We start from the raw sequence: 19,253 nt of genomic DNA, 5'->3' as shown, positions 1-19,253 counted from the left end.
TTATTTAGAACTTATTAATTTACTTATTTTGTTTTTAATTAATTAATTAATTAATTATTTTTTGCAGTGAAATACATTTTCGTAAAAAGTTGTTTAATTCTATCAGCTTATTTGTTACTCATTTACGGTTGGTCGATTGATAAAAGTAAGGAACATATGTACTTTTAAATTCACTTTTTCATTTTATTTTTAATTAATTAATTAATTATTATTTACAACGAAATCATTTTTTTCTTAAGAATTAAAATTTTTAATTTAAAGAATTTCTAATGTATCCCTCATGGGATACATTAAGTAATAATAATTATGACTTTTCTTTTTTTTTTTTTTTCGTTTTTTTTTTCCCCCTTTAAATAAGTAGCTGATTTGATTTCTTTTCAAGATCACTGAGCATGCGCATATGTTATAGTTCAAAACGTATCAAGAGTATCTTGCCAACTTTACATCAACAAATTCGATAAAATGAATAACAATTCTTTTTAACATTTACCCGAATAAAATCTAAAATCAACTGATGATTATTTATTGATATGATAGAAGAAAAGAAAAAGAAAAAGAAAAATGAAAAAAAAAAAAAAAAAAAAAAAAAAATAATAAAGATTATAATTTATTCGTACGTAACCTTTTATACGATGTTGAATTCAAAGATGTTCAAAGATGTCTTGTAAGAAATATTTTTAAACATTTTCAACGAATCTTTTAATTACATTGTTCTCTTCTCTGGGATATTCGATATTTTCGACAAGCTTCGGGACAATGACGTTCTAAATACCGCCTTTGCGAAAATGCTTTAAAACATACTCCACAACGCCATTGCCATTGATGATGATTTCTTGTTCTTTGATGAGCTCGTAAATTCGATCTAAAAAGAAAAAGCCGAAAAAAAAGAATTGAAAAAAAATAATGGAAAAATTAATTAATATAAAGTTATTACCGATCGGCAAAAGATTTATGACAAACAGGACACTCGAATGGCCGTTCTCCGGTATGAAGTCTCAAATGTCCTTTTAAAACCCATGGTCTGTCGAAACATTTCCGACAATATGGACAATAATGCATCGTTTTATTTCTCTTCCAATTTTGATTACTTTCAATCTCTGATACCATTTTATCTTCCTTATTTGATTTCTTTGTCGTCGTCGTCGTCGTCGTCGTCGTTGTCATCATCGTCATTGTTGTCGTCATTGTCGTCATTGTCGTTGTTGTCATCGTCGTCGTCGTCGTCGTCGTCGTCGTCGTCGTCGTCATCGTCGTAGTCGTCGTTGTCGTCGTCGCTGTAGTCGAAGTAGCTGTTAGATACGAAGTTTGTGGTATCGTTTGAATTTCCCGGCCTTCCAAGTTACCGGAAATCTTCACGTTCTGACGAATAAATTCTTCGTCGTTCGTCGGTTGGTACGGCGTAAATTTTGATTCGTGAGTATCCAATGGTACAGTTTGAATCTCTGTTCGATCTAACGAAGTATATAATACAAAATTAGAAAATAAATTAAAGAAACAAAGAGAAAATATGAAATTTATTGAATATTAAGATAAAAACATTTTTAAAAATATTACCTTCATTAAGATTAATATGATAGGAAGAATCGTGTTCGATTGGAAACATTTCATTCTTGAAGAATATATTTCCACGTGAATTGGACTCATCCAAAGGTTTCAATTTCCATAATAAATCATTATTCTTCTTAAATGTATATCGCGTTACTATGGGAAGTCCGGAACACATCCAAACATTGTTGGTAGAAATGGCATTAACTTCTTGCGTTCGTTTTTGTCGTTTGGAATCCACCGATGGTGGGATCCAAGTTAAATCTGTATCTTCTGAAGATAAGTCTTAATTAATAAATAATTATTAATTAATTATTAATAGCAATTATATAGTAAATGTAGAAAACGATACACCAAAATATTTACTCTCTAAATGATTTATATACAATGAACGTTAGCCTAAAATACAGTGTATGCATTGTATATACGTACGCATACGCTCTTTGTGTGTATATATATATATATATATATACACATACACATAACGTCAAAAAAATACAAAAAGAGAAAAAAATTAGAAATACCTTCGTGACGATCTTGAGTCTTCTGATATCTCGCCATTGACCTTATCAAGCATCTTGGCATATTATTGTGATACGAGTATACTTGCTAGCAAAGTACGAACGATATAGATGACAAACGTGTACATACACAATATGGCCAGTAAAACTTCTTTGTGCCACCGTAGGCATTTGTTTATTTTTTTCTTTTCTTTCTTTCTTTCTTCTAAGTCAGTAACGTAATAAGAAGAAAGTGTTGCCAGATATTTTACTTGTTTTTGTTTTTTTTCTTTTCTTTAGATTCTAAATTTTCATATATTTATAGTATTATATATATAGTTATTATATATATCTTTTTTTATTAATAATTATTTATTAAGTATTCACATGATTTGATATTTTATATATCTAAAGAAATGATTAATATTTATATTAGTCGTTATTTAATATTGATATCAATAATTATTCTTATTAGAAGTGTTTTTGAATAGAAAATTTCGTTAAGTTGGATTTTTTTCCAATAATTATCAAGTATTTACTAATTTTTTGTGTTGAAGTTCAACGATAGATCAGCAAGGATTTCTATTTACATAGATGAACTTGGTATATATATATATCCACATATCCTTAAATACATATATATATATGTGTGTGTATGTATGCATATATATATATATATACATACACACACAATGTACATACATAAGGCTATATTTTCAGATACACTGTCAATGTCGACCCTTAACGTTTTGATAACCGTCATGAGACACAAAGACAGGATGTGTATAATTTAAGTTGATCAGTCCATCAGTATCGGCCGGACGTGCTTACAGATTGTACGCTTCTATCGTTTAGAATTCTACTCATTGATTCAAATTACTCGATTCAAATACTCTTTCGTATATATATATATATATATATATATATATATATATATATATATATTTATACATATATATATATATACACACACACACATACACAAATTCATTAATGTAAGTATTCAACTCATTTAATTTTTATTAAATAGATTATTTATTATTTTATAAATTTCACTGTAAATTTATTAATTTATTAATTTATATGTGTGTATATATGTATAATGATAATATTTTAATATTATTAATATAATATATTGATGGTTAATAATGGTCACTTTATATAGTATATATAATTAATTTTATATATTATAATCATACAAATTATGAAATATTTTATGAGTAAAGATTTTGTGATTTTTACGTGTAATTATTTATAATTAACAATTATTTTTTATCATTAATATGTATATATATATATATATATATACATATATTATAATACTATATAACTAATTTTACATAATATAATTTAAAATGAAGAAATATTTCATTAGATTATTTCGCATAACCTTCAGATATATACATATATATATATCAATAATATCTGTGTTTATCCAATAACAATAGTATTTCTTCTATTTTTCTAAATATAACATTCAAAGGTCATTGTTTAGAATTCTCACACCTCTAGACCTTGACTATTCCCTTTGATTAAATTTATTTTTCTCCGATAATTTAATTTAATTATTATATTCATTTAAATTAAGTTTTCAGATTGAAAATCATGCGTATAAATATAATATATGTTATTTTATTACCTATTAAAACTTTTTATTATAATTTTGAACTGTTTTCTCTCTTTGTTTCATCGACTCTTTATTTTTATTTATTTCTTTTTGTGATAAAACAAAGTAAAAAGAAGATTTTATTCGTTATTCATTTATTATCGTAAACAAATTATTTTATATTTGCTGTACAAATTTTCTGATCATATCGTTCTATTTTCTTTTTTCCTCTAACAGATCATGCTACGTCTTCTTCGCATATTACTATGTTGTATTTCCATTCTGCAAGTATTATCTGAAGGTAAGACTAAAAGGAAAAAAAACGAAAAGATAATGAATGAAAAAAGAAAAGAACTGTTAATATATTATTATGATTAACAATTTTAATTTTGAATTCAACGTGCGATTATATATATACATTGATATAATAACTGTCATAAAATTAATATTCATATATTAATTATTATAAGAATATACATATTATTTGTTTATTATTATACCGTACAATTTTGCTTACAATTACTTCCATCATTTTAATTTTTAATCTAGATTTTCAATGCCAAAAGCCAAAATGGTTCCAATGCGATAACGGGAGATGTATATCGTATCTTTTCGAATGCGACGGTGAAAACGATTGCGACGATCTATCAGACGAAAAGGATTGTTACAATTTCAAAGTAATCTATTTTTTTTTTTTTTTTTTTTTTTTTTTTCCTTAATTCGCTTGTTAATATCTCTTTTTCTAACGTGTCTCTTACGTTTCCGCAGCTGAAGCCCCCGCCGGTAAATTGCAGCACAGAGGAATTTAAATGCACAGACAACACCTGTATACCGATCGAGAAATTTTGTGACATGCTGAACGATTGCAGCGATAACAGCGACGAATACGACGGTTGCATTAAAGATGTGGGCGAGAGAAACTATTATTCTTATTTTATAAATATCAAACACAGATACTTTTCTTTTTTTTACTTTATCTTCACGACAATCTTCTTCTATCTTTTTTTTCTCTTGTTTTTCTTTATACTCAAATTCATCTCAGAAACAATGTAAGAATTTCCGATGCAACGATGGCCATTGTGTGAGAAAAGAATGGGTTTGCGACGGGATGAAGGACTGTCCGGATGGTACCGATGAGATCAATTGCGGTCAGTATCTATATACTTTTCTTTTTTTTTTTCTTTTTTTTTTTTTTTCTTTTTTTTTTTTTTTTTTCTTTTTTTCATTTCACGTGTAAACAAAAAAGAAGAAGAAAATTTAATTGATTTAATTTTGTATCTGTACAGATGGCATATCTTTGCCGCCGAACGAATGCACCAATGAGAATGATCGTTATCTTTGCAAAAATCAACGATGTATCTCGATGAATCAAACATGTAATAAGAAAGATGATTGTGGTGATAATTCAGATGAAGATTTTGATGAGTGTACGAAATGTGAGTTTGATAAGAATAGATAAGAAGACAGAGAAACAAACTTTATTTAAAAAATTCAATCTTATTTATATTTTATTTTATTTTATTTTATAATATATTAATATAATCTATCTATTCATCTATCAGATGAAGTAAATAATACTTGTATATTAACAATTTAAATTTTATAGAGAATTTATTTAAAAAAAAAATTTTTGTTTTTAATTTTTAATTAATTAAAGTTTTTTTTTCCTTTTTTTTTTTTTTTAAATAAATTAATCAAGCTATTGAACGATCCTTGTTTGTGTTATTCTTTTCTCTTTTCCAACGAGCAATATTTCTCTTTTTTTCTTTCTTTATTTATTTATTCATTTAATTAATAGAAAATTGTTTATTATTTTCAGCTGAAAATCTCTGTTCACACGTTCAAAAATGTGAGCAAATATGCAGAAGAACACCGAGAGGTCCTGTTTGTTCCTGCCGGTCAGGTTACAAGTTAATAAACAATCGTACCTGCGAAGGTAAATTTATTGATAACGATATTAATAAAAAAAAGAAAAACAGAAAATTAAAAGGAACCAATCTAGTTGAAATATAATATGTAAAACAAATAAGTTTAATTAACAGATTCCATTATGTAATTTCAAAGGAATCGAATTAATTTACTTGTTTATCCATTCATTAATTTGCCTGTTTCTTTTAGATATAAACGAGTGTGAAATATTTGGAACTTGTTATCAACATTGTACAAACAATGACGGATCTTACATTTGTTCCTGCAATCCGGACTACAATTTGCAAGATGATAAAAAAAGTTGCAAAGCTGATGGTATGTTAAATTTCGAGAGAACAAATTATCCATAAAAATGATTCCATATTTAAATATTAAAAAGAATTTAACCATTTATTATAATTCATTTTAATTTCTAATTTTATTGATTATCTTTAAAAATCTATATTTATAATACCATTCACAAATAAGTATGGAATATTTAAAATTTGAATAATTTCATTTCATTTCATTTCATTTTATTTTATTTTATATAAAATTTATTTGTTATAAAGAAAAGAAACCTTCTTTTAGCAACTGGAGAAGCATTAATGTTTTTGGCCTCAAAGACGGAGATTCGTGGATATTATTTAGACTCAAAAATATATTATCCTATACTTAACAATTTGCAACACGCTGTTGGAATAGCTGTTGATGCAGTGAATTTTTATTGGACAGATGTTAATCGTGATGAAGAAGCTATATTTAAAAGTGATCAGTTTGGAACAAATAAAACGGTGATCGTTACTGCAGGTAATATAATAATATTTTCCATTGACAAAATATAATAAATAAATTAATAAATAAAATGTTTAATATGTATAGAATAAATAGTGATATCAGGACGTATATAAATTATATAAACTTTTGTTGTCTGTTTTATTCGAATTAAGGCGTGAGGACGCCAGAAGATGTAGCAGTCGATTGGGTAACTGGAAATATATACTTCACTGATAGTTCGTATAAACGTATTGGAGTATGCGATGAAAATGGAATATATTGTACAGTAGTGATCAAAGAAAATATAGAGAGACCAAGAGCTATAGTTCTTTCATCTAAATCTGGGTTACATTTTTGTCTTTTTTTTTTCTTTAATTTCTTTTTAATCTTCAATTTATATACTCGCTTGTAAAAAAAATTAATCAAACTTTTTAAATTATATTTTTTCATATATTATAGAAAATGAACGTGGAAAGAAAATTTGTTAACATTGTTATTTTTCAGTATAATGTATTGGTCCGATTGGAGCTCGAATTCGCACATAGCGATGGCGTCGATGGATGGAAAAAATCATGTTAAATTTGTCAAGGATAATATTGATTGGCCAAATGGTTTAACGATTGATGATCCAAATGATAGATTGTATTGGGTCGATGCAAAATTAAAAATTATTGAGTCTATACGTTTGGATGGTAGAGATAGAAGAGTTAGTATTTCTACATTATAATACAGTAATAATACAGTAATAATTTTATTATTTATTAAGATGAACATAGTCATATTTTTATTGGATTAAAATTATATATTTCAGACAATTTTAACCGATTTGATAAACCATCCGTACTCTTTAGCAGTTTTTGAGAATAAATTATATTGGAATGATTGGTCCACGAACACCATACAAACCTGTGATAAATTCACTGGAAAGGATTGGAAAATTTTGCTTCATACGACTAGTATGACCTATGGGATTCAAATTTATCACTCTGTTCTTAAACCAAAAGTATATCAATCTTTTTTCTTGATTTTTCTTTTTTTTTGTTTTTTTTTTGTTTTTTGTATTTTTAAGTATAGCAATTTATTACCTATTATATCGTAATTTTCTTTCAACACTTTGCCTTAGTAGATCTAAAGAGAGTTTTTTTTTTTTTTTTTTCTTTTTTTTTGTTTAGATTCAAAATCCATGTAGTTATAATCCTTGCTCACAAATTTGCTTGTTAAATTCAAACAATAGTTATACTTGTGCCTGTACGTTGGATACACAACTTGCTGCTGATAAACATGCTTGTAGAGGTATAACGTTGGAATCAACAGATTTCTTTTTTGAACATTTAGGCTCTATATTTTTTCTAATTTTCAGTGATTAAGAAAAGTGAACATATGGTCATAGCAAGTGGAAGTATTTTTATAGATTATTATCATGAACTTCTGGGCAAACCGAAAATGAGCACAAGTAAAACAATGAAACATATCACTGCTTTGGCATATGATTCTTTAACAGGTAAATTATGAATTATCTTAATCAACATTTTGTGACGTTGACATTTGCATTTTGTTTATTAATTTAGGTGACATTCTTGTCAACGATCAACTCACAAGTATGATTTATCGTTACAACATGAGTACTGGTCTGTTTGAAAATATAATGCCTGTGACCAACGGGGTACTCGGTGGCATGGATTTTGACTTTGTTGGTAATAATTTATATTGGTCCGATATGAAACACAAGACCATTGAAGTTCATAGTTTTGATACTAAAGGGAAAACTGTCTTTTACTTTCACGAGGAACCACATGATATCTCATTGGCATCTGAAGAACGGTATTAGATTTTTTATTATTCTTAATTCTATAGTGTTACTTAACAATATTACAAGTAATATTAAAATTATTAATGTAATGATAAGAAAAGTGACCTTGGGCAAATTTGTAGTTAAAGAAATTATTAGGATTTTATGAATCTTTTTTTCTTCTTTTTTTTATGGGCAAACAAATTATTTTTATCTGAAAAAAATTAAGACAAATTACTGTATAAATTTAGATTTCCATCAATGCAAATTCACGTATGTTTCAGAATGATGTACGTAGTATTTCGTTCTCATGATATATACCGTATACTTAAAATACAAATGAATGGACTGGGTCCACGAGTAACTCTAGTAGATCAGAACTTACTTGGACCAAAAATTTCCTTGTGTTACGACAGTGAAACTAAGAGATTGTATTGGGCTGATCAGGGTGCTGGTAATATTGATAGTATCTCCAGTCAAGGTAAACCATAGCAAAATTAATAATAACAATTATATATTTGACTGGAAAGAAAAATTTATTTTTATTATTTCTTTTTTGATTTTCTAGGGGACAAGTATTTATTCCGTACTGGTTTATCAGAACCAATAAGCCTTGCAATACTTGGAGACAATGTTTTTTGGACTCAACGAGAATCCAACAATTTATTTTGGGGCCACAAAAATAAAGATTTACAACTTTTGAAGAAAATTCCTTTGGGTTAGTATACAGAGCATAACATTTATATATGTGTGTATATATATATATATATATATATATATATATATATATATATTGATAATAGGTACAGAAAACTTATCAATATATTATAGATAACAAAACATTTTGTTCCCTTTAGAAATACCCAATAAATTCGATACAATACATTTAATATCTATGCATGGAATGTATTATAACAATAATGAGCAAGGTTGTCGTAAAAATAATGGAAATTGTTCTCATGTCTGTCTACCAACAAATCATAATTCTTATGTAAGTATATTTACTTTTATAATTCTAATTATATGTATTCATATTTCATATAATTTCTTATATAAATTTTAATTTTTTTTCTAGATCTGTGCTTGTCCACCAGGAATGATGTTGAATCATGATACACGAACGTGTATCCTCCAGTCGGTTTGTGCAGAGGATGAAATCAAATGTTCAGAACACGATGTCTGCATAAAATTTAAACAAAAGTAAAAAATCGACAAAAAGAAAAAAAAACAGTAACTGGTGTGTTTTAATCCATCCACTATAATTACATAATTTCTAATCATTTCAGATGTGACGGAACAGTGGATTGTCCTAACGGTGAAGATGAATCAAATGAATGTGAATTTATCGGTTCATGCAAAAAAGATCAATTTGCCTGTAAAAATGGAGAATGCATAAGCCTTGAAAGTCATTGCAATTCACATTACGATTGTAAGGATCGTTCGGATGAGGAAAATTGTACTGCAGTTAAATGTACATCCGGTAAAACACACCTTCTACAAATCATTTATAACATCTTTATTTATAACGATAGGACATCGTAAACAAAAAGAAACCAAAAGATTTATTTATTGTTCATCAATTTATTTTTATTTATTTTTTTTTTTAATAAAATAAATTATCCATAAAAACTAGTTATTAGTGTATAATTTCGTTTTTTTTCTTTTTCTTGTTTTTTAATCATTTTCTTTTTTATTCGTTACCTTTTCTTTTTTTTTTCTTTCTTTTTCTTTCTTTTTTTTTTTTTTTGTTTATATTCTTGATCGAAATAAAAAATGAAGAATTAAAGATTATCTAAAATGAATTATAATTGTCATAATAATATGTTGCATAAAAATAATATAATTTGCTCGATTTTGTCTTATTAAAATATTACATTGAAATTTATTAAAGTACTTTTTATTATCACTATTACATTTTCTACATTAAAGTAAAGGATTATATAAAATATTTTTTTATATTAATATTATTATTATTATTTAATTATATGAAACGTTTTCAGATGAATTCGAGTGCCACGAAGGTGGCTGCATATCAAAGTATTTTGTTTGTAACTGGAAATTTGATTGTCCTGATTTTTCCGACGAAATGAATTGTAACTCGTACACTTGTTCTTCCGGTGACTTTAAGTGCGACATTGGTACATGTATTCCGAGTAGTTGGGTCTGTGATGGTGATGTAAGTTATTAACAAAAGTTTATTTTTCGTTCCACAAATACTCCTTGTCAAGAAATAACAAATACATATATATATATAATATTTATATGTATTATACATATATATTATTTATATATATTTAAGGTCGATTGCCATGATGGGTCAGACGAAAATCAAAAATGTATACAAACATCTTGCGAGGACAATTTTTATACATGTAAGAATAACCATTGCATAGACAAATTGTTACTTTGCAATGGTCTCGATGATTGTGATGATAATTCTGATGAAGATCATTGCTCCCATGGGAAACAAATAACACCAGTGAATTGTAGTATGAACGAGTTTAGATGTCACGATACTAATATATGTCTTCCTAAAAGTAAAAGGTATCTTATGTAATTTTTCACTCGATAAATATATATTTTAATTTTTATCAAATTTATTTCATAAATAATAAAGGACAATAAATTGTCCTATATATTAATATTTTTGATTATTATTACTATTATTATTATTATTATTATTATTATTATTATTATTATTATTATTATTATTATATCAAAATCAAGCTATAATATTTCATTAGAATGATTTCAAATGATTAATAAAATCAGCAAAATGTATATATTTATCAAGTAAACAAATAATTTATTTTCGATTAAATGTTTATATATATTTTTTTGTTATTATAGATGTAATGGTCAACAGGATTGTCCAAAGAACGATGATGAACATGATTGTTCAAATTGTCAATATAATGAATACACCTGCGAGAATAATAAATGTATAACGCAAGAATGGGTATGCGATAAATATGATGATTGTGGTGATGGGTCTGATGAAAAGTATTGTAGCGGAGATAGCTTGAATATTAAGGGTATAGTCGTCAAGAATGATTGTAAAGAGTTTCGCTGTAACGACGGCCAGTGTCTTCCTTTTAGCAGAGTCTGCGATAAATATAAAGATTGTTCGGACGGCAGCGATGAGTTCAAAGAATGCAGTAAATATTTATCTTTAATTAAAGAACAAAACTATAGTATTTTTATATTATTTTAATTAAATATTGATCCGTGTGTGTGATATACAAATCTACTCATCATTAACATATATTCTAACATATATTTTTGTCTTCAGTGGAGGCATGCATGATAAACCATCCCTGTAAACATGTGTGTCACAAAACACCACTAGGTCCTGTTTGTACTTGTAATCCCGGATATCGTTTAGCTCCCGATGGAGTGAGTTGCGTCGATGTAAACGAATGCGAGGACGATATATGTTCTCAGATTTGTCATAATACTCAAGGCTCATTCATATGTTCTTGTGAAAGTGGATATATCTTACAATCGGACAAAATTTCTTGCAAAGCCACTGGTAAATTTAAGAAACAAAAAAATAATAGAAAGAATTCCTTTCTCCAACAATATTTCTTTCAGCAATGATACAAACTGAATAAAATAAATTCTAGGCTCACAAATGAAGATAATAACAGTTGCTGGATACGACGTGAAAAAAAGTACATTAACGTTGAACGAGATCGAGGTCATTCATCATGATCCAAATTTTGAGATTTTGGGGCTGGACATTAATATGAAAGAGAATGCTGTTTATTGGACTAACGGTATAATATAATAAAACGATTTTTAATATATATGCTGACTCACCTACATTATTTAATATTTAATCATTTTTATTTCACACTAAATTATAGTACAATGTGTCTCTCTCTCTCTCTCTCTCTCTCTCTCTCTCTCTCTCTCTCTGTATGTATATATATATATATATGGTATGATCTCTAATCTACAGTTATACTTGGAACAATAACAAAAATAAACATCAAAACAAAAGAAAAAAAGATAGTCGATGTTGGAAGACCTGGAGCTATAGCAGTCGATTGGATAACAGATAATGTCTATTTCTACAGTGACAATCGTCCATATGCTATCAAAGTAAGGAATATGATTTGGGGAAAAAAATAAAAAAAAAATAAAAAAAAAACAACAACTAATGCGTTTTAACGTTGCTAACGTTGTCCAGGTGTGCAATTTGGAGGAAAGAAAGTGTGCAAAAGTTTTGACAATCAATGGAACTGGCAAAGTACAATCTATCAAAGTAGATCCAATCAAAGGGTATATAAAATAATTCTTTCCATAATATGAGATAAATAATAAAACAATTATCACGACAAAAAAGAATTGTTTATAATTAATTTATTAATTTTGTTTAACGATCAATCAGCTTGTTATTCTGGAGTCAAACTGATTGGCTGTTGCAAAGTGGACCAAAAAGTGAAATATATAGATCAAGTATGTCTGGTACAGACGTTACGGCAATAGTTATTCGAAATCTCGGCGTTGTTCAAAAACTAACGATAGATCATAGAAAGTCTCGATTATATTGGGGTGACACGCAATTAAATGTTATTGAATCATCAAACTTAGATGGTTCTGATCGTAAAATATTTGTAGAAACAGAGGTATTTACAATTTTTTAATAATATGTTTACATAACTGATTACAATTGACCATAACATAATGATTATTATAGTTTCAACCTTTGGATGTTGTCGTGTATGAAGATTCTCTTTTCTGGTTACTTTCTAATACAGGTAACATAAGGAAATGTAAATTGAATAGCAAGACTACTTGTATAACTATTGGTTCTCAAATTGTTACTAAACATTTTGCCATTTTTCATGACACAATACAACCATTAGGTAAAAATTGTATTAATAAACATTTTGATTCGTTAATAATTGAAATGTGAAATAATTGACTTATTTTATTATTTATAGTACGGAACAAATGTCAAGATCAAGAATGTCCTTATATGTGTCTACTGAACGAACAAAATTTTACATGTTTTTGTCAATATGGTAAACCAATAGATAATGATCTCGCATGTAAGAAAGATTCAAGACAACGATTGATTTCATCAATGTCGTTGGATGAACAAAATAAAACCAATAATCAAGACAAAGGAACGATAGCCGGCATAGCTATTTCATTGATCGCAGCGATCACCATTTTATCTGCTTATTATTACTATCAACAATTGAAAATAAATCGTAGGAAGAAAAACGATATGAGGTTTGTGCACACTTTCATGAAAAAACGTAACGTATAGTAAAAGATATAATAGATTCATTCATGCGATCATAAATAAAATATTGAAGATACTTCAATAAGACATGTAATATTTAATATCATTGAAATAATTCTTGAAATAATCGTTTTATCCCCACTATTTAATAATAACAATTGATATTGCAGTATTCATTTTCAAAATCCTTCCTATGATGAAAAAAATGAAATTCAGAATTCATTCAATTGTATGGTATCAGCTTTACCGCCTAGTGAACACGAATACAATCCAATAATTAATATATCAGCCAAGGTAAAAATTCGATATTATTTTTATTTAAAAAAAGAAAATTGATTTATTAACTAATTATCATTTCAGTTTGACGATCCGGAAAAGGAGAGACAGAAAATGATCCAAGTTCAATATTCAGACCATTCGGAAAGTGAAGTAGAAGATATACAATACTCACAAACTTCAAAACTATTACGTTAAAGTAAGAATAAAATAATGAAAAGAACAATCTTATCGATGAAGAAAGAGATTGAATTCCTTATTATTATTACTATTATTGTTATTATTATTATTATTATTTTTATTATTATTATTATTATTATTATTATTATTATTATTATATAGTATATACAGAATACTTTATATAACGTTACAGACTTTACAACGTTACAATATTTATTTATTATGTAAAGTCACTATAATATCCTTTTTATTATTATTATTTGTATTATTATGTCACAATTATTATTACAATCATATGAATTTCTTTTTCATATATTCACTTATTGAAAAATAATTTTATATGATATATATAAAATTATATAATATATATAATTTTATATGATAAGTAAGAAAAGAAAATTTTTATAACAAATAATATAGTAATTTTAAATAAAAATAGAAGTTAATAGGAAGCAAATAGAAAGGAATTTTATAAGAAATTCATCAATCTCTCTAATATGGAAAAATAAAATATTGGAATAAAATGCACAATGCTCTGTTATTGCATTTATTGATTATATAAGTGTTGATAAGACTAGATCTTTGTCACTTCTATGAGCTAGCTCTATCGTTGATCAATTAAATCTAATTCAATTGGAAATTCTTCATTTTTGGGAAACCAGCTAATTATTCTTCTTCATAATTTATTTGAAAATAAATAATTTTGTAGAACTATGCAACTTAAAAACCATTACTAGTTTTTATTAACGAATATCACGCATTTAAAGACAAACACCCACAGACTGTTTATTCTAAACTATAACATTTTTCAAACACAAAGAAAGTAATAAAATCAATGAAACGTAGAGAAACATTCGAAGTAATCAATTACAATGAGACGCCATCTGTGATAAATTTCAATGATCATTTCTATGTAAAGTATATAATAACATTTGTAGTTCCTACCGCCATCTAGTAAAAAAATTTATATCAATATAAATCAATGATCTAATTAAATTTACAAATAATTTAAATGGAAGAAAAAAGAAATAAAAAGAAATGAATGTGCGCAAATACAAATGAATTATAAAAAGGAGCAAAAAAAGATCGATCATCGATAGAAGATTCAAAATAGGCGGTATTACATAGACGGCAGTACAATCTTCGGTATTAAGGCGCTGCGTACACACTGCGCTCTGGTGACGTCTCGGACGAACAGTTCAGTCTTGTACGAGCAAAGCGATAGAGAAGATTTGTATGATCAGCTGTGAGTGGCGAGTAAAGTTCGCCTCGGTTATTTTCCAATTGATAAAGAAAACAATCTTTAGAAATATTAATTAATATAAGAAACGAATGGATTGAGGGAAAAAACTGTTAAGGTCGGTTCGACGAACCGTGAATTTTTGTGTATGGTGTATTATTCCTTTTTCTCCTTCCCTCTCTCTCTCTCTCTCTCTCTCGCTCTCTCTCTCGCTCTCTCTCTCGCTCTCTCTCTCTCGTTCTCCTTTGTGTGATTTTGTTTTTATAAAACTAATTTGAGAATTAAGAAAAAAATAGAAAATAGAAGGAGAGAAAGAGACAAATGTGAAAAAAAAGAAAGTGATCGGTGTATTTAGTTTTTCGTCGTACGCCGCTTAGCTCAAATATTTTTCGTGAGGGCTAGCGAGGCATGACGGGAACAGGTGACAATAGAGGAACTTCGCCATGTTAGATTTCGCGAGATCGCGAAACGTGCGCCGCCTGCTGCTGCTGCTGCCACTAGTGGAGGAGAAGGAGAAGTGGCATCATACGGAAAGAGAGAGATAGAGGGAGAAAAAAAACCACGACATATATATATATATACACACACAATATTAAAGCAGCAGAGAGAGAAAAAGAGAGAGAGAGAGAGAGAAAGAGAGAGAGAGAGGGAGATAGTGAATTTATTTTGTTTTTCTCCGCTCTCCTTCGCGCTACTTTCACCCTCTCGACACTGTGATCCGCCTGAAAATCATCCAAGCTGGATAGGTTACCCGAGTATCTCCGCGATACCGTGGATTGGTTTATGGGGTAAGTTAGTTTTCAAACAAAAATGACAATGAAACTGCCTCTATCAACGTATATATACATATATCCTTCGACAGGAATTATTATCTTCGTTTATGTAGGAGAAAGTTTGCTAAAGGATAATGATGATGATGATGATGATGATAATAATGATGATGATGATGATGATGACGATGGTGATGATGGTGATGATGATCGATAAATGCATTTGAAGGTTATCCTTGACGAATGGCTTTCCTAACCTCTGTGTTTCTCTTCCATTTTTTTCATTGTTGTATTTTTGTATTTTCTTTTTGGAGAATTCCTCAAGGGAATTAATTGAGGAGATCAAGCAACGAGTTTTTGTCGAAATAATTTGAATATCCAAAATCGAATTTAACGTTTTCATAAATAATATGATCTCTGGAATAATCTATGAGAGAGTTCAGTATTGTGATAGCGCTCGGTGGATGAACTCGATATATCTTGGATTTTTTTCTGAGGTTAAAAGAGAAGCAAAAAGAAATGTAAATCATATTTTCAACCGGAAAAATCAGCTATCTTTCTTTTATTATTATTATCAAGGCATATAATGAATTGTTTTTTTTTTCGTTCATCTCTTTTTTCGATTAAATTTGAATGGAAACTACTTCGGTGATCAACGTATATATATCACAAAGTATTTATTATCAAATATTTATACGTTTTTTTTCTTCTTTATCGGTGTTCTTGGATTTTGAGTTTCTTCGATATAAAAAGAACTGTATGTAAATAGAAAAGAAAACTTTGCGTTGTGATAAAGAGGATATATTTTATATAGCAGACTAGCAACGATGACGACGCAAAGTTAACGTGCAAAGGACAAAATGTTGAATATGTGCGCGAGCCTTCCTTTTCCTTGTCTCTCCCTTCCTCTTCTCGTTCTTGCCGAGTTATCGATGTATGTACGGACGGAAAAGCTATTTTGCTCTGTGTGTATGTGTGTGTGTGTGTGAGTATGTTACCTGTTAACGAACTTACGTAAACCTTTCGATCGCTTTTTCGTCAATAAATCTCACATTTTATCAGGATGGAAGATAAGAAGAAAAAATAAATTCAAGAAATTTTTTAATTCGTAATTGTTACATTGATTTTTGAAATGATGGAAATTACGGAAGGACGACGAACAATTTCGAAGATTTTCTAATAGAATAAGTTAATGCGTGTAACACTCCCGGAGCACAGAAAGTCACCTTAATCTCATTTCCGTCGAGTGTTATTATTGAATTACCAACAAAGCTTGTGCGAAAGTCTCTGTGTCATTGGATTAGCAGCATGCGCATCCTTAAGGTTGGCTTCCTTGAAAATTTTCCTTCGATTTTTCCATTTGATTTTTTTCTTTCGAAAACGACGTTGTATGTATGTATGTATGTATGTATGTATGTATGTATGTATGTCTGCCTATCTGTCTGTCTGTCTGTCTGTCTGTCTGTCTGTCTGTCTGTCTGTCTGTCTGTATGTATGTATGTATGGATGTATGTATGTATGTATGTATGTATGTATGTATGTATGTATGTATATTACTTATCCGATCAATACTCAAATTCACACCAACTTATTCGACCTATAAATACAATAACTTTTTTATCATTAAACGAATTTCAGTTAAAATAATTTCGAATAGAGTAGGGTAGAGTGATTGTAGTTGTGTTTTGTTTTGGCGCGAAATTCAAAAGAAAAGAAGCGCGCGAAAAATTTAACGTTGTTGAAATTTCGTATTTTTTGTTTTCTTTTTTATAAAGAGATAGACCTTCGAAAAGCGATTATTTCATTTCGTTACACCGTTGTCCTGGTCAAGGCGAATCTTTTATTGATTTAACGCCTTCGAGACATCGCCTCGTTGGACGAAAAAAGAAAGCTTCTTGTACATAGGTATACGTATAATACATATGTATGCATATGTAATAGATTCAAAGATTCTCAATCATGCTTTTGTTATAATTAAAGTATCATTCCAATATTATATACAACTATTATAAACTTTCTATATATAAATTTATTTCTAACAATATAATCTATATTCTAAAAGAAAAATAATATACATTATACGATAGAGAGTTGCATGGACCAGTTTCAGGGTCGACTATTTCGAGTGTTCTTCGATGTAACTGAATAATCGATAACTTCGAATGAAACTCGAATACTAATCGAACTATTAACTTCAAAATCGATCTATATATCGATTTTATTAATTGCTCGTATTACGTTTTATACAAGTTAATTTAAAATCGAGTGATAACATTAATAAATATATATGTAAAGTATTGGCTATATTTAAAGAGGACAACGAAAACGATGTATCATATCATTATTGCGAGACATTTTCTTCTGCAATATACGCGTGCGCAAGAAACCTATACGCATGCCCACGCACGCACACACACTCTTATTGTTTTTCTTTTCTTTTTCTCTTTATGTTCTTTTAACGAATATAATAAAAAAAATTGAGGAGAAAGAAAGAGTTTATTTTGTTAGAAAAATTTATCTCTTTTTACGCTATTGAAAGACAGAAAGTGAGAACAATCGATGGGTTCCCTGGTACGAAACCGAAGAGAACGATGACTCACATTCGAGTGGTCTTTCGCGGTGTGTGATCGAGGCTTCCTCGATGAATCACACGTGGCTCCTCTCTCTCTCTCTCTCTCTCTCTCTCTCTCTCTCTCTCTCTCTCTCTCTCTCTCTCTCTCTCTCTCTCTCTCTCTCTCTCTCTCTCTCTCTCTCTCTCTCTCTCTCTCTCTCTCTCTCTCTCTCTCTCTCTCTCTCTCTCTCTCTCTCTCTCTCTCTCTCTCTCTCTCTCTCTCTCTCTCTCTCTCTCTCTCTCTCTCTCTCTCTCTCTCTCTCTCTCTCTCTCTCTCTCTCTCTCTCTCTCTCTTTAACACATACAGATAGACAGAATTTATCCAAGAATAAAATTATAAAAATATTTTATTAACGAAAGAATTCTTATTTTATTCGTGATTGCTATAATTTTTAATTCGTCAATGTATTGCTTTAAAATTCAAAATACCAAGTAAATATCTAAAGTACAAAATAGCATAAAGTATACTCAACCGCGCACCTTTTTGCGATAAATTTTATCGCGGTTTTCTACTCGATGACGTAGACTTTACTAATATATTTTTGTGTGTGTGTTATCGTTCTTGGCTTGACATGTATTATTATCGATATTGTGATCGCTGTAATATCGGAAGTTTCGGTTTTGCTGTCTAACCTTATCTATCTATCTATCTATATATATATATATATATATATATATATATATATATATATATATATTGATTTGTAAGAGTAAATTGAAAAAAATGTCTTATTAAATGTGATCTGCCTTTCAGTCTAGGGAATACAAAACGACTTAAGTTGTCGTCACAT

The 19,253-nt window shown here is 28.5% G+C and overlaps 2 protein-coding genes and 1 long non-coding RNA gene across 6 annotated transcripts; 2 read left to right on the top strand and 1 right to left on the bottom strand.

The window, feature by feature from the left end:
- Positions 1–348: 348 nt before the first annotated feature.
- LOC118445283 (uncharacterized) lies at positions 349–2,327 on the bottom strand. Of its 4 annotated transcripts, none has more exons than XM_035874486.2 (4): positions 2,070–2,327; positions 1,555–1,830; positions 935–1,451; positions 349–862 (listed from the first exon to the last, which is right to left on the bottom strand). In XM_035874486.2, the coding sequence occupies exons 1-4, from the start codon at positions 2,128–2,130 to the stop codon at positions 700–702; spliced, it is 1,017 nt and encodes a 338-aa protein (XP_035730379.2). In that variant the 5' UTR covers positions 2,131–2,327; the 3' UTR covers positions 349–699. The 4 variants fall into 4 exon arrangements, with proteins under 4 accessions (XP_035730379.2, XP_085518677.1, XP_085518678.1 ...); XM_085662551.1 differs by having other exon boundaries at positions 1,555–1,818; positions 2,070–2,326; XM_085662552.1 differs by lacking the exon at positions 2,070–2,327 and adding an exon at positions 1,912–1,996.
- A 568-nt stretch (positions 2,328–2,895) lies between these two features.
- On the top strand, positions 2,896–13,938 carry yl (Putative vitellogenin receptor yl). The gene is made up of 32 exons (XM_035874478.2): positions 2,896–3,040; positions 3,889–3,952; positions 4,201–4,328; positions 4,420–4,557; positions 4,694–4,799; positions 4,938–5,087; positions 5,471–5,587; positions 5,770–5,895; positions 6,151–6,369; positions 6,510–6,681; positions 6,841–7,042; positions 7,148–7,339; positions 7,509–7,629; positions 7,697–7,837; positions 7,905–8,157; positions 8,410–8,606; positions 8,694–8,843; positions 8,983–9,116; positions 9,201–9,325; positions 9,412–9,605; positions 10,126–10,301; positions 10,425–10,669; positions 10,976–11,283; positions 11,418–11,657; positions 11,752–11,904; positions 12,090–12,232; positions 12,321–12,412; positions 12,522–12,759; positions 12,831–12,999; positions 13,078–13,372; positions 13,556–13,679; positions 13,746–13,938. The coding sequence occupies exons 2-32, from the start codon at positions 3,892–3,894 to the stop codon at positions 13,857–13,859; spliced, it is 5,223 nt and encodes a 1,740-aa protein (XP_035730371.2). The 5' UTR covers positions 2,896–3,040; positions 3,889–3,891; the 3' UTR covers positions 13,860–13,938.
- A 1,295-nt stretch (positions 13,939–15,233) lies between these two features.
- On the top strand, positions 15,234–18,515 carry LOC118445287 (uncharacterized). The gene is made up of 3 exons (XR_014983267.1): positions 15,234–15,869; positions 15,944–16,080; positions 16,914–18,515. It is a non-coding gene; the product is annotated as an uncharacterized LOC118445287 (long non-coding RNA).
- Positions 18,516–19,253: the final 738 nt, after the last annotated feature.

Source organism: Vespa mandarinia, chromosome 18 (genome assembly GCF_050613455.1).
Source record: "Vespa mandarinia isolate Hongniang chromosome 18, ASM5061345v1, whole genome shotgun sequence".
Classification (NCBI taxonomy): Eukaryota; Metazoa; Arthropoda; class Insecta; order Hymenoptera; family Vespidae; genus Vespa; species Vespa mandarinia.
This window is presented reverse-complemented; position numbering and strand designations above follow the sequence as displayed.

Coding starts and splice junctions, on each gene's coding strand:
- yl (XM_035874478.2), top strand. CDS start 3,892: ATGCTACGTCTTCTTCGCATATTACTATGTTGTATTTCCATTCTGCAA. Junction 11,284..11,417: donor CGATGAGTTCAAAGAATGCA/GTAAATATTTAT, acceptor TTTTGTCTTCAG/TGGAGGCATGCATGATAAAC. Junction 13,680..13,745: donor TAATTAATATATCAGCCAAG/GTAAAAATTCGA, acceptor TTATCATTTCAG/TTTGACGATCCGGAAAAGGA.
- LOC118445283 (XM_035874486.2), bottom strand. CDS start 2,130: ATGCCAAGATGCTTGATAAGGTCAATGGCGAGATATCAGAAGACTCAA. Junction 1,452..1,554: donor TCATATTAATCTTAATGAAG/GTAATATTTTTA, acceptor ATACTTCGTTAG/ATCGAACAGAGATTCAAACT. Junction 863..934: donor CATAAATCTTTTGCCGATCG/GTAATAACTTTA, acceptor TTTTCTTTTTAG/ATCGAATTTACGAGCTCATC.